Source organism: Crocuta crocuta, unplaced genomic scaffold (genome assembly GCF_008692635.1).
Source record: "Crocuta crocuta isolate KB4526 unplaced genomic scaffold, BGI_CrCroc_1.0 scaffold41, whole genome shotgun sequence".
Lineage (NCBI taxonomy): Eukaryota > Metazoa > Chordata > Mammalia > Carnivora > Hyaenidae > Crocuta > Crocuta crocuta.
The window spans coordinates 11175172-11187528 of record NW_027529428.1 but is presented as its reverse complement, the minus strand read 5'-3'; the positions used below and the strand labels follow the sequence as shown (position 1 = coordinate 11187528).

The window sequence follows — 12357 nt, the reverse complement described above, 5'->3', positions numbered from 1 at the left end:
AGCCCCATCTATTTACGCAGGCATTTTCATCTTTCACACTCAGCAGTACTCATGGAGAAAAGGCACTCTCTGACAAGGTCAGGGGTTCCTTTACACATAAAAAATGCATAAAATTTGCCTAAGAGGTCATCTTTGACAGGAGGAGCAGGGAGTGACTTAAAAAAAAAGGGAATTAAAAAAATACCTGTTTGAAACTCTAGCTTTCTTTTTAAGGGATTTTGTAATGATAATGACGGTTTTGGAGTGGTGATAATAAAACTAATTCATTTCATTTTTTTTAGGGTATATCTCTTACTATGTATTTCACTACTTTTCATTTGTTAAGACTGCCATTTGACTGAAGGAGTGTTTGAAAATAGGTAACATAATGTTCCTAAAAACATATCAACACTTTGGGGCGCCTGGGTGGCTTAGTCGGTTAAGTGTCCGACTTTCGCTTAGGTCATGATCTCGCGATTTGTGGTTTTGGGCCCCGCATCGGGCTCTGTGCTGACTGCCAGCTCAGAGCCTGGAGCCTGTTTCAGAGTCTGTGACTCCCTCTTTCTCTGACCCTCCCCTGCTCACGCTGTCTCTCTCTAGAAATAAATAAAACATTAAAAAAATATGTCAAAACTTTTTGGTGTGTAGAATGTGTAAGCGGACTTCATATTAAGACATTTTGACTTACAGCTTTATTTCTAGCATTGAAATGTTTCTGGTTTAAATAAATTGGTTTTGCTGTTTTAAAACAGGCCCCAGGCATGGAAGAACTGATCTGGGAACAGTACACTGTGACCCTACAAAAGGTGAGTGCTGCACAGTTTATATTTGCTACAATCGTGTTCTTGAGTTTACAGGTCATGGATCTTCTCATTTTTGGCCAAACACAGTTTTTCCGCCTTAAGGTGGATAATGCATTACAGCTGGCAATAATTACTACATTATCAAAGATTTGCATGCTATTGTATTTTTTGGTTAAGGCCTATATAATAGCAAAGAGTATTCACCTATCTCACAGAATAGGTTATGCAGAAAGAGAAAGGGAGGGGAGAAGTGGAAATAGCCTGTACTATTTAAGGATGTCAAGATAGCTTCTACAACTTCTATAATTTTTACTATGACATATTAAGTCCAAACTCAATTTTGAAACACTGGGTTAGCAGTCAGAAGACATGGGTTGTGTTTCTTATCCCAGTCATGACTAAAGGAGTTTTTTGTTGTTTTTTTTTTTAAGTTTGTTTACTTTGAGACTGAGACAGCGTGTGTGGGAGAAGGGCAGAGAGAGAGAGAGAGGGGGAGAGAGAATCCCAAGCAAGCTCCATGCTGCCAGTACAGAGCCCAATGTAGAGCTTGAACCCACAAAACTATGAGACCATGACCTGAGCTGAAACCGAGAAACATTTTAAGTCTGGGCCCCAAAGTGGCAAAGATGAGAGACATTTTAAGTCTAGTGTAGAGGACAGAGCTACCTCTGCATAAACCAGTTACCAAGTGATGATGCTGCCCAGTCCAAAGCCATGTAATTAAGGCACAATCGCCTAGCCTGTTTTGTGTTGGTAATTGTCATCAGTTAGCATGGTGGGTTCTATGCAGGAAATTTTCCATGGGTGGGGGAAGACTTTCTTGTATTCGTGGAATACATTTTTATATATTATGACCCTGATTTACTGTTACAGTCACATACCCATATCATCTTGATGAAACTTTGGGAGCTGAGCTTTTTTAAACACTGAATTAGGGTTATGTATTATCTGGGTTCACTGTTCTACATTTCTAGACTAAGTGTGAATGTAATTAGTCTGTATTTTCTGTCTTATATGTACATAGGATGGAGTTTAATGCTTTGCCCTCTCATAAGATCTTAAAACTAAGTTTCTCTTCAAATTTTATCTTTAAAATCCATTTACTTCTATTTTTCATTCTATTAAAATGAAACCACCAGTTCACCTACTTGGAAGTTAAAGCATACTTTAAAAATGGGATTTTCAGCACAGATTCAGTTGTGACTGAAGCTGTCTCAGGTCAGGCCAGGATATGAGAACAGGTATGATGGCTGATTTGAATAGCATATCCCTGTTTGTACAGAAGATGTTATTTCCTATGCCAGCCCCTAGTGATAACTCCAGTCTGTTATCAATCTTTTCCAGCTTTCACAAGACTGTTTCTTTTAGATAAGGATTTCCCTTTATAAACTTGTCAGCTAACCATGATGGTGCCTTATTTTGTTTCTCATTTGTTTCTGTAAGCCCTCTGCTCCTGAGCTGTCTCTGGTTATTGGTTTGACCTTTATTTTACTGAATGCTTATAATAAATCCTAAAAGCCACTTACGGAAGGATTTTTATTATATGAATTCTTCTCTTAACTCCAATGAACAGGATTCCAAAAGAGGATTTGGAATTGCAGTGTCTGGAGGCCGAGACAACCCCCACTTTGAAAATGGAGAAACATCAATTGTCATTTCTGACGTGCTCCCCGGGGGCCCCGCTGATGGGCTGCTTCAGTGAGTGTCCTTGCACCCCACCCCCGTTGGTCCTAGACAGGGTATGCACTTAAAAAAAAACCAAACACACACACACACACACACACACGCGCGCGCGTGCAAGAATTGAGACCATAACACATTATGCTTTAACAATCCCCCAACCTTTAAAGGGAGGAGAGCAGTCATTTCCACAGGAAAATAGTAATAACTATCACAACTATCATTCCTGGGCTTAGGAATCATTTCTGAATATGGAGCACAAAATCAGCATGCTTTCCTCCCGGCTCCCAGCACCCAACCAACACTTTATATTATTTTACCTTCTATTCATTAAGGATTTAATGAAGATACTTTGGATTAATGATGATCTGATTAGTGTTGTTTTTTTGTTTTGTTTTGTTTTTTGAGAGAGCACACACAACAGGAGGGGAGTGGAGAGAGGGAGACAGAGTGAGAAAGAGAGAGAGAGAGAGAGAGAGAGAGAGAGAGAGGGAGGATCTTATGCAGGCTCCATGCTTAGCATGGAGCTCAATATGGGGCTTGAACTCACGACTTTGAGATTGAGGCCTGAGCTGAAATCGAGTTGGCCACTTAACTGACTGAGCCACCCAGGTGCCCCAATGATGATCTGATTATAAGAAGGATATGGAAATTGGGAAAACTTAACTATTTGAAAACACAGGTTTTTCAAGTGCCAGCCTTCTGTTCTGAAGAGATCATGCCATTTTAAAAGAAACGTATCTGCGTTCCTCAGGAGAATTTCTTAGGTCAGAATCTAAAATTGATTATATGACTGCCTTGGCCAGAGATCTCAAAAGTTTAGGATTTCTTGGCATATCAAGTCTGTATATTCATATCTAAGTTAGTAGTCTTTCATACAGAGAGCAGTGCAGAATTTAAAAAAGTAGTTTTGGGGATGAGAGAAGAAGGTTCTAATGACCTCAGTATTTCCTTTATAATCTGAGGCAAACTCCTGATCCCTCTACCCATAAAAACACAGATGGATGTAAACCTGCTTTGGGGGCTGTGTGTAGACTTCCTGAAGCCCACCATGTATCTCAGGTAGGGAGGGCCTAATGCAGAAGTTCCTTTTGTGCTTAGACCTTGCCACTGCCCAGTGCCTCCTGGAGGAACCCTTTGGTATTGGTCCCCCGCTGGTTTCCCATAGACCATGTCATAACTGGGTTTAGCGGCTTGTGGGTTCCTTCCTGGGAAGGGTTCAGACTGAGTTGACTGATTCAGCCTCAGGATTCATCAGACACTCAGCCTTATAGTAAGCATTTTGGGTCAATTTATTGCTTTTATGTGTTCCTAAATAAATGATTTACAGTGAATAGATAGGAGTTTTTCACACCTTGTTTTTATTTTTTGTTTGCAGAGAAAATGACAGGGTGGTCATGGTTAACGGCACCTCCATGGAGGATGTGCTCCATTCATTTGCTGTCCAGCAGCTGAGAAAGAGTGGGAAGATTGCCGCCATTGTAAGCTCTGGGTTTGCTTTCAGCTGGTCTCAGTAGTATCTTGTTAGTATGCTCGGAAGAAAATTACCACTTGCTTTTAAACACTTGACAGAATTTAGGGGTTGCTACTTCTTGTTGCCCCTGCTTTGGGGTGACGTTATGGGTGATGTAAACCTGTACCTAATCTCTCCCCTGCCTTTTCCTCATGCTGCTAATTTCCAATGTTCTCGTATCTGAGTGAGTTTGCCTTAGGAACTAGGCTAGACAGTCCTAAGAGAATTAACTAGATTGAGAACACTGGTAAAACAGTATTTTGGAGGGGCGCCTGGGTGGCTTAGTCGGTTAAGCGTCCAACTTTTGCTAAGGTCATGATCTCGCGGTTCGTGGGTTCGAGCCCCACGTCGGGCTCTGTGCTGACTGCCAGCTCAGAGCCTGGAGCCTGTTTCAGAGTCTGTGACTCCCTTTCTCTCTGACCCACCCCTGCTCACGCTGTCTCTCTCTCTCTCTCTTCTAGAAATAAATAAAACATTAAAAAAAAACAGTATTTTGGAAAATAAATTTCTGCTCAAAAACTCACTTGTAAAGGCCCAAACAAAATCTGTTATATCTTAATAAACTAGAGTTTCTTAGGAGATAGTGGTAGTATTGTAGCATTCATTCACTTGTTCACTCATTCATCAGCAAACACTGCTTGAGAAGCAGCTATAAGCGAGATGCCACTTGAGTCTGGAGCAGGCCTGTGCTTCAGGGAGTGCCTGCTCGAGCCGAGCAAGTGGACACATGAAGCCAGAATTGATATATAGTGTGTTTAAAGGCAGTGCAAGGGAGATGTACTGGGTATGTGGTATTTAATTTTTTTTCAACTTTATATTATGAAATTTTCAAATAAAAAGAAAAGTTCTAAGATTAGTATAATAAACACTTCTATATCTTCTACAGTGGTTTTTGTTTTTAATGTTTATTTTGAGAGAGTGCAACACGCATGTGAGCAGGGGAGAGGTAGGGAGAATCCCAGACGGGCTTCACCTGTCACAGAGCTGCTCTCAGCCCAGAGCCAGGAGAGGGGCTGGATCTCACAAACTGTGAGATTATAACCTGAGTTGAAATCAAGAGTCAGACACTTAACTGCTTAACCAACTGAGCCATCCAGGCACCCCTCTTCTACAGTGTTAATATTCTGCTGTTTTCACTTGATTTTTTTTTCTTTTTAAAATGTTTATTTATTTATTTTGAGAGAAAGGGAGCACACACATGTGAATGGGGGAGGGGCAGAGAGAATCCCAAGCAGGCTCCAGGCTCAGCATGGAGCCTGATGTGGGGCTTGATCTTATGACCACGAGATCATGACCTGAGCCACCCGGGTGCCCCACTTGATTTTTCTCTTTCTTTTTTTAAAAAGTTTATTTATTTTGAGAAAGAGATGGAGTGCAAGTTGGGGAGGGGCAGAAAGAGAGGGGGACAGAGGACCTGAAGCAGGCTCTGTGCTGACACCAGACAGCCTGACCTGGGGCTCAAACTTCATGACCTGAGTTGAAGTCAGACACTTAACCGACTGAGCCACCCAGGTGTCCCTCCACTTGATTTTTTTAATGCATATAAACATTACTTTTAGTGAACCATTTGAAGGAAAGTTGCAGATATGACAGTGTCAAGCCTACTTACTTCAGCATGCATCTCCTAAATAAGGACATTCTTTTACAAAACTATAACACTATTATTCTAAGGAAATTAATGACTTCAAAGTATCATCTAATATCCCAAAATGTTTTCAGTAGATAGATTTTTCTTCCCCATCTAGGAGCCAGTCAGAGCTCAGTCACTGCATTTTGTCCTTAATCTCTTCAGTGCCTTTTAATCTATAAGGTTCCTTCTTTCTCTCTGCTCTCCTACTGCCATTCCCGTCTCTCCCCCCACCTATTAATGACACTGACTTTTGGATGTATTAGGCAGTTGTATCCAGAATGTCTCAATTTCTGGATTTTCATTTTCATAACCTAGTGATTTTAAAGTCCCTTGATGCTGTTCATAACACTGAGTAGCAGCAGATTTTGGAGGCACGGTGTTCAGAGTTAAACTCACGGTCTTAAACTCAAGGTTTAGTGAGTTGGCAGGGACAGTTTTACTGAAAGGAGAATCAGGGCTGGGATCTTAACCCTGCATTCTCTATAACTGAGCTTGTCCTGCATTCCCACTGTTTTGCTTGGGTGACAGGTGGTTAAGAGGCCCCGGAAAGTCCAGCTGGCCCCACCCCACGGCAGCCCATCCGTCGGTGAGGACGACCGCGCTTTTGACGTGATGGACGAGTTTGACAGCAGAAGTGCCCGCAGCGGGTACAGCGAGAGGAGCCGGCGCAGCAGCCACGGTGCGCGCAGCCGTAGCTGGGAGGACAGCCCAGAGAGGGGACGTCCCCATGAGCGGGCCCGGAGCCCGGAGCGCGAGCGCGGCCGCGGCCGCAGCCGCAGCCTGGAGCGGGGTTTGGACCACGATGACTATGCGCGGGCCCGGGAGCACAGCCGCGGCCGCAGCCTGGAGCGGGGCCTGGACCAGGACGACTATGGGCGCGCCCGAGAACGCAGCCGCGGCCGGAGCACCGACCGGGACTATGACCCGGCCTACGACCGGGCTTATGACCGAGGCTACAGCCCGGAGGAGTACGGGCGCAGGGCCCAGCCCAGTGCCCGTTACTCGGCATCCCAGAGCCGCAGCCGCGAGCACTTGCACTCCCGCAGCCCCAGCCCTAAACTGAGGGGGCGGCCGGACCACGCAGACCAGCCGGATTCGGACAGGCCCATCGCGGTTCTTCTGGTGAAAAGCAAAGCAAATGAAGGTAGGCACGTTTGGTGAAGAGAAGCACTGTTACGGCAGCTAACTCTAAAGCGGCACTTACTGTGTGCCGGGCACTGACCTAAATGCTTTGTGCCAACTGACTGGTTTCTTTCCTTATAACCACCTCACCTAGGAGTTACTTACATCTTCATGATATAGACAAGGAGACTGAGGCAAGGAAAAGTTCATTAACTTGCACAAAGCTGTGTCACCAGTGGCAGAGCCACGCTGCAGAAATGTGGCTTTAAACTCCTAGGCCAAGGGGTTTTCAAAGTAGCAGAAGCACTACCTGGACACTTCTGTAAATGCAGAGTCTCAGGCCCCGGCTCAGTCCCACCGAATTCAAACACTGAGGACGGTCCCTGGAGTCTGCGTGTTAATACGCTCTCCTGTGGAATCTGGTACAGCTTAAGTGGTGGAACCATGAGAGTGGATCAGACTCCAGCTGGTCTTGAGTGTCTGTTCCGTGCCAGGCCTGGGCTGAGTAAATTATTCCTCATCCTCCCCAGAGCCCTGTGGGGCAGCTAGACCTCACTCCTGTTGTACAGTGGGGAGCACCGTGGTGCACAGAGGTTTTGGTGTGCCCACAAATGGGTACAGTTCTGGCCCAGGCTGCCCGTCCCACACCGCATTCCTTGGAGCACTTGCACATGGTTCATCTCATCCAAAATTCACTGGAGCCCCACGTGGCAGAGAAGCCAGCAGTCCTTAGCTTCGGTGAGGATTTGAAACTTCAAGAAGGGAAGCGACTTGCCCCTATCTTGAAGCCAGTCAGTAAGTGGTGAGCCAGAACTCAAACTGCATTCCTGCAAGTAGATGGTCAGATACAAGTAGGTGGATGAACAAGGCTTTAGAGATACTGCGGAGATGTTCCTTGCATCAAGTTCTTGGTTCTAACTTTTTAAATTACTTGTCACATATCTTTCATCTCCGTTTGTTCTTTAATTCTCCTTCTAAGAGGAAGAATGATGAAGAGCATCCAAATAATGCAAAGTGAACTTCTTGCCCTTTAGGTTGGGAACTGACATTTCAAATAGGCTGTCTGATGAGACTGTTTTGTTTTTACTTTTAGTGGAGCACAAAGTTGAGTCTAGAACTAGGTGCCCATCGAAGTACCTAAAGAATAACACAAGGATGTGATAACAGGCTGTGCAGAGTCCAGTCCCAGAAAACAGAGGAAAGAGTCGAGACTGCACTATCTCTAAGGAATGAGCATCTTAGGAAGTTTAAGGGTTCTGTAGAATCTTTACAACCATTGATAATGACATATTAATTCATCAACCTATAAAACTTCTAGAGTAAAAATCCTTCTGCTCCCAGACTAAAAGATGGACTGGAGGAATTTTGAGAAAGATGACTTGACATGAGACCTCCCTCAGAGAGGCCTGATGCACATTCTATAGGACTTGTACCCCAGCTTCCTGAGTTACCCAAGGCAGGACTTTTCATTTTCAGACTTTTCCTTCTGTTTCTCTTCCTCACCTCTTCCCCTTTCCTTCTCTTTCCCCTCCTTCTCTTCTTTCACGACAGAAAGAACATCTTGCAAACAATCATGGATGCATTTTCGTATCAAAATACTTGAACAAACCTTCCATGGGACACTACTTATTCTGTGTGATCCATTCTGAGAGGTTCCGTTACGTTACATTTTAAAATGCTGTTCATAACTTACTAAATTGATTTCAAGACTCACTAATGAGTCTTGAAAAGTTCTTGTCTGTAAGAGACGCCTAGTCATGCCTGGTTTTAGTAATAGTATCAAGGATAGAAGGGGCTGTGTCCCTTTGCTGAGATAGCATTTTACTCCTCTTGGGCCATTTTGTTACTTAAATTTGGAATTCACTGGGTAAAAGAATTCCACTTTTTAAAAGATATTTTGCCATTTGTTAGGATTACAAAATAATTTGTCTATTACTGGCAAGAACTGCATAAAAATTAATTTTTAAAGAAACCTAACAGTAGGAAAGACCTATATTTGACTAAGAAAAATACCCATTTTTAATTGCCCACTCTTGCATTTCATGGCACCACATCTTTGCTGGTACATGTCGTAGAAGCTGGTCAACTTATTTTTTCTCCATTTAAGAGAAGCCCATAATAAACCAATAACAGCATATTTGCAACTGTACAGTAAGTCTTCAGTTTTTAAGAGGATAGAAGAATTGTTGATATATGAGAAAGAAGCCATCACTCAAGCTGTCACAGCCTTCTGTGCTGGGCTGTGAGGCTGCTTAACTAGTAAGGAACTGTCATCTATGAAAGAATATACTGTCTTACCCTAATTCTTTCTTGACTATCAGCTCCCTAAAGGGGTGGGGATGGACCTCAACATTTTCCACTACTGTGTCAAGATCTGATGCTAACTTACTTGTAAAGCACTTGAGAGAACAAACTGGTGATTGCCAGAGGGGAGGTGGGTGGGAGGGATGGGTGACACAGGTGAAGGAGATCGCTTCTCATTTTGGGCACTGAGTAATGTAAAAAATTATTGAATTATTATACTGTACACCTGAAACTAATAGAACACTGTATGTTAATTATACTTGAATAAAGAAACTTCTCTTTAAATCTACTTCAAAACTTTTTTAAATGGTAGGACGTTACTTTGTTTTGAAATTAGCAGATTTTGAGTCCAGAATAATAAAATTTGAATGTGCCTGTTTTTAAAGCCTGTTTGTGGTTCCTAAAACAGTCAAAATTTATCCTTTAATTAGGTATTTTTATAAGTTTAATAAGTAAAATCAGAAGAGTCTGAATAGCATTTAAAATACTTTTCACTATGCATATTTAGTAAATACACTGTTTTTTCTTTTGAGAGCAATCCAAAGTTCACAAACCCCCTGAGTATAGTGGTTTTACTTAAATACTTTATCGCTTTGCCTGGTTTACTGACCTGTTTTCTTCACACACTGAAATTTTTTCAATGCCAAACACACACATGTAAGTTGTTACCATAAAGGGTATACTACTTGCCTTCCTGTAGGCAGCTGCACTGTCAGCAGAACATCTTTTTTGAGATGTACTGAATTGGTTTTTTTGTCCCCATTTTGAAAAGTGTTAATTTTACAGCAAATACTCAGATAGCATTCACCTAGTTTTAATATTTGTTAACATTATGCCACATTTGTTTTCTTGCCCCTTCTTTTTTTCCCTTTCTTCCTTCTCTCTTCCTCTCCCACACTTCTTTTCTCTCTCAGTGGTTTTTTTTGGAACTACTTGAAACTAAGTTGCAAGGGTGACCCCCTTTGGCCCTGAATATTTCGACAGGTATCTCCTGAGGATAAGAATATTCTCCTACATAACTGAAATGCCATTAATGGGTTCTTTAGAAAATTAACATTAATATCCCTTTTAATATATTATAGTGTGGTTCATTTTGANGTCCCATTCTGGATCAAGAATCTACTGAAGGATCAGGCATAGCATTTGGTTTTTTTTAATGTCTCTTTTAATCTAGAACAGTCCCTTTGCCTCTTTTATTTTTTATGTCATTTTTTGATGAGTCCAGGCTAGTTGTCCTATAGAATGTCCCACATGCAAAATTAATTTTTCATAAATATTTAAAAATTTACCTAAAAACCAGACTGAGTGTTCTGAACAAGTTGATGAAATATTTGTATGTTTATATGCATGTCTTCTAGAATATGGTCTCCGGCTTGGGAGTCAGATTTTCATAAAGGAAATGACCAGAACTGGTCTGGCAACTAAAGATGGCAACCTGCATGAAGGAGACATCATTCTCAAGGTAGAGAACAAGTGAATTCATGTTTGTCTTTCTAGTCCAGATCTTGTATCTGAGTGCTGATAGAGTGAAACTTTGTTGAGATGGGAGTCAATAATAAGACAAAAGCCGGGAAGGGCAGCGGGGTGAGATTTTTATCATAAAAAACAGACATGGAAATTTGTAAGTCATGTTAGTTTTAAAAAAAAATTTCAATGAATACTTTCTTATTCCCTGTTTATTTAAAGTTTAATAAGCTCCTATTCCCTAAACTAAGGAAAGATGAGAGGGAGAGTTGGTAGTACATGAATGTTGAATGTTTAATAGTGTTTGTAAACCTCTCCAGTCAGGAAACATGTTCCAGTAGTAAACCAGCCATCGTCTTGAGCATGGAAGTTAAATAAATTAGCAGAGTAACTTAAGTATACCACAGCTCTCTCACACCTGTCTTTGGGATCCAGGCATGCAGGGTTATATTTAATGGATAATTCACTTTTATTCAGTCATCCTAAAACCCATATCTGTTTGAATAGCTGAGCAAAGAATTTACACTTTTAGAAGGGCAAAATGCAAACTTTCTATTTCACTGTGAACAGTTGTATTACATATAACATAACTGTTCTCCATAAATACAGATAAATGGAACTGTAACTGAAAACATGTCTTTAACGGATGCTCGAAAACTGATAGAAAAGTCAAGAGGAAAACTCCAGCTAGTGGTGTTGAGAGACAGCAAGCAAACACTCATCAACATCCCATCATTAAATGACAGCGACTCAGAAATAGAAGGTAAAGGGGGGAGCCTGCGAGCTTGGCTGGAAGCCAGGAAGGCTGTTGGTTTTCTATTCTCACTTTAGTATAGCCATCCAGCTGGAAGCTGAATTTCTAAGAAAAGCTCCTGTTTCAAGCTTTAATTCCAATAAGTGGTGGTTATTTTCTTACTAAAGTGTCTGCTGATACTAGTTTTCCAATATGAAATTCAAGTGCACTTGTGTGAACTCCCCAGCAGAATCTGTTTTAGGCCACTGAAAAAAAAAATTGTTCGTAAAAAAATATATGTATGAGTGGCTCAAAGAGCTAACCACATCCATTTGCAAATTGTTCAGTCTTGTACTTTCTTGCATATTTTTAAAAAGTGGATATTACTATTTCAAATAAAAGGAAGGTCATATGGAAGATAGCTAAAGAATCAATCAGAATGGCTGAATATTGTGGTATTCATCGATTAGCAATCTGTGTCACCTCTTCTGTCTTAGGAAGTTAATATTTCTTGAATCTGGATTACACATGGGGTCACATTTTAACAGTGTAAAAATTACCAATAAAAATAAGTAGGTATGATACTGACTAACCATCTAGTAATGCCTTTGTGCAGAAGAACTTGGAAAATATTAAGTACTCAAGTTTGAAGAAAGACATATTGATATTTTTTAAGTTTATTCATTTTTGTGAAGGAGTGTGAGTGGGGAAGGGGCAGAGAGAAAATGGGAGACACAGAATCTAAGGCAGGCTCTAGGCTCCCAGCCATCAGCACAGAGCCTGACGCAGGGCTAGAACTCATGAACTGTGAGACCATGACCTGGGCCGATTGGATGCTTAACCAACTGAGCCACCCAGGCACCCTAGGCATGTTGATTTTTTTAAAAATTACTTTAGAAAACCTTAAGGCATAGGTTAGCTTCCATTATATCAAAAGTTTAATCATTTGGTTACTGCTGTGAGTGCAGTGCAGGAATACAGAGCAGGAGAAACAATCCCAGTATGCTAAGAGCTTATAGTTTATTTCCTTGCTATTCTAAGTGTGATCCTTAGTCCACCAGCTGCATGAGCCTCCAGGAGCTTGCTCGAATCACAGAATTGCAGGCCTGATTCTGTCCTAGAACAGCTA

General features: G+C 41.6%; 1 protein-coding gene across 5 annotated transcripts in view; it reads left to right on the top strand.

The window, feature by feature from the left end:
- Nucleotides 1–12357, top strand: part of TJP2 (tight junction protein 2) — a 93914-nt gene that overhangs the window by 54411 nt on the left and 27146 nt on the right. For all 5 annotated transcript variants that reach the window (XM_077759411.1, XM_077759414.1, XM_077759413.1 and 2 more), the window contains exons 2-7: nt 732–785; nt 2356–2480; nt 3841–3943; nt 6134–6749; nt 10390–10493; nt 11105–11258. In XM_077759411.1, coding sequence (XP_077615537.1) covers nt 741–785; nt 2356–2480; nt 3841–3943; nt 6134–6749; nt 10390–10493; nt 11105–11258 — 1147 coding nt within the window. In that variant the 5' untranslated portion in view covers nt 732–740. The remainder of the gene's footprint in view (nt 1–731; nt 786–2355; nt 2481–3840; nt 3944–6133; nt 6750–10389; nt 10494–11104; nt 11259–12357) is intronic.